The sequence below is a fragment of the Camelina sativa genome, chromosome 16, assembly GCF_000633955.1.
Source record: "Camelina sativa cultivar DH55 chromosome 16, Cs, whole genome shotgun sequence".
Lineage (NCBI taxonomy): Eukaryota > Viridiplantae > Streptophyta > Magnoliopsida > Brassicales > Brassicaceae > Camelina > Camelina sativa.
The window spans coordinates 46,850-49,462 of NC_025700.1; the positions used below are offsets into that span (position 1 = coordinate 46,850).

Below are 2,613 nucleotides of genomic sequence, written 5' to 3' on the forward strand. Positions count from 1 at the left end.
GGTGAGTGGTTATATAACAACTTTATTAACTTACGTATCGACGTCATTATAATGATTGATCTCTCTCTCTTTCTAACATTCATTCATCATTGCCAACTTTATAATACTAAAGAATACTACTCCACTGCATCATACTGACTATTGAACGCATATGCGTTTATCTTTCCAAAAGGAGAAGCATTTTTGTAGCACAAAAGAAAAAAAAAAGATAATTAAGCTTTAAGAGTATAAATTAAAATGCATGCCTCGGAATATAGTATGAAACACGACAGAAAGGTCAGATCAAATAATACGTCTGCAGAAAACTGTGTTTGCAAGTGTTAATAAATAAAAGTGTCAAAATCAGAAATACAAATTCTGTTGAATGCTGAAAAAAACAACAAGCTATACTAATTTTTCATTAAGGAAAATAAAATTTATATAAGAGAGAGAGAGAGAGGGGGGGGGATCGGAGTAATCGATTTTAAAACTCCAAAGTTTGACCACTCACTTGGGAGTTGGAGCCTAGAAGACACAGTCACTCCACACTTCAACTACTTTTAATTTCCCCAACATAACACGAGGGAGGAAGCAACTTTGATTTTTTGCAGGCAGGAAATTAGAGAGGCAGGAAGAAGCTTAGGTATGGACTATGGAGTGGAGTAGTACTGGAGTGATGATATGGTAAGGTAGTTGAGAAAGAAAGCTCTTTTAGCTTTTGCTTAAGTCCAAGACGAGAAACCAAACATCCTTTAATTTGGACACAAACACAAAGACAACAAAAGCAGTGTTTCTTTCTTTTTCCTTGCCAACCCAAAGATAAAAGAGAGAGAGAGAGAGAGAGAGAGAGAGAGAGGTGGTCTGGCCTCTCAGAGTGTGTGTGTGTTTCCATGGATGTGTACGAAGCAACTGGGATCGTGCTCTCTAGAATCCAGAGCTTAGACCCTGCTAATGCTTCCAAGATCATGGGTCTTCTCCTCCTTCAGGATCACGGAGAGAAGGAGATGATAAGGTTAGCTTTCGGGCCTCAGAATCTCCTTCATTCTGTCATAGCCAAGGCCAAGAAAGAGCTCGGTCTCAATGAGCGGCTTTCTTTCTTTGATCGGAGAAGCGGCGGTTGCATTTCCCACGATCTAGGGTTCGGATGGGGACAGTGCTCCAAGTCTGTTCCGCCGAGACTTTCCCATCAGCTCACCGGCGGCCTTCGTTTTCCATTCTCCCCCAAAAGTGTGAACTTGCAGCAGAGTGAATCACAAAGGTTGGAGTTTTTTTTTTGATAAAAATTATTCACTCTACCTTTTTTTTTTATCATATCTTGATGGGATACCTGAATGAAATTGTGTAGCCGAGCCACTGATTTGATGATGGGAGATGACCTTAAAAATTTGGGAAGATGGAGGCCAGAGCGGATCGACCTCTCGGCCATGGCCTGCTCGGCATCTAGGCAGATCTATCTGACTTTCCCGGCTGACAGTGTCTTCAGGGAAGAGGATGCTTCCAACTACTTCAGGTAAAACCTTGTTTGGAAATGGAACCCAATTCTTAATTCTTCTCGTTAGATATATTTGTCTATTTCAAAAAAAAAAAAAAAAAAAAAAAAAAANTTACGTTGGTGCAGTACCTTCGGGCCAGTTCAGGACGTGAGGATTCCGTACCAGCAGAAGAGGATGTTTGGGTTCGTTACCTTTATGTATCCAGAGACGGTGAAGAGCATTCTCGCCAAAGGGAACCCTCACTTTGTGTGTGATTCCAGGGTTCTTGTTAAGCCTTACAAGGAGAAAGGAAAAGTCCCTGACAAATACAGGTACACACATACTTTTGCTCTTCCCATGACTATATAGCTTGCTTCTTAATTCTGATGCTCTGTTATCCTCTTTGTTTTCTCTTGTGCAGGACTAAGCCATCGCCGGATGGATCCCCGACTGGCCTTGATTCTATGGATATTATGGGTCTCCAGCTTGGTAAACAGCTCTTTGTCTTTCATATTCCCCTTCCCTAAGAGTTTGGTTGGTATTGATTGGATTGTGTGTAGGGGGGACTGGGAGGGTTTTTCATGACAACGCTCAAGATCTGTTGTGGAAGAGTAGGTTGGAAGAACGAGCTCTTGAGCTTCAGAGCAGAAGGCTGATGAATCTGCAGCTTCTAGACGTCAAGAAGCAAATTCAACTCAGTTACGACCAAACACTGCTTGTTTCTCCACGATTAGGTTCGGTTTTGCTCTGATTGGGCAATTTACGCTAGTCTGAAAATGTGTACTAACCTGTTCTCTCTCTCTCTCTCTCCTGCAGACAACTCTCTGCTGGCAGTTTCAAGCAACCAGAGAGTGTCTACCAAAGAGAATGATGAGGATAGAATCAAACTTCCAGAGAGGTATATATGTTCTAGGAGTTGCCAGTTTGATAGTCTGTTTTGTGAGCTTTGAAGAAGATATGAGTATTTTTGTTTCCCGTACGTACGTTGTACAGCTTGGAGGATGATAGATTGCCAGACAGCCCATTTGCATCACCCACACACCATTTTCTGGAGTTTGACAAATCTGGAGCAGCTGCAGACACTAACGGTTCAGGCTCATCGTCGCCATCTTTTGATCACGATGAGTCTACTACATTGACAGACTCTCGCAAATCCTATAAC

At 42.0% G+C, this 2,613-nt stretch overlaps 1 protein-coding gene across 5 annotated transcripts in view; it reads left to right on the forward strand.

Moving 5' to 3' along the window:
* The window catches only part of LOC104748974 (zinc finger CCCH domain-containing protein 46-like), a 2,959-nt gene continuing 661 nt past the window's right edge, over positions 316-2,613 (forward strand). Inside the window, exons 1-7 of one of the 5 annotated variants that reach the window (XM_019237622.1) lie at positions 316-1,237; positions 1,325-1,489; positions 1,598-1,783; positions 1,873-1,940; positions 2,012-2,149; positions 2,268-2,349; positions 2,445-2,603. In XM_019237622.1, coding sequence (XP_019093167.1) covers positions 870-1,237; positions 1,325-1,489; positions 1,598-1,783; positions 1,873-1,940; positions 2,012-2,149; positions 2,268-2,349; positions 2,445-2,603 — 1,166 coding nt within the window. In that variant the 5' untranslated portion in view covers positions 316-869. Of the gene's footprint in view, positions 1,238-1,324; positions 1,490-1,597; positions 1,784-1,872; positions 1,941-2,011; positions 2,186-2,267; positions 2,350-2,444; positions 2,604-2,613 lie in introns of all 5 variants that reach the window. The other 4 variants (XM_019237621.1, XM_010470544.2, XM_019237620.1 and 1 more) reach the window with 4 other exon arrangements.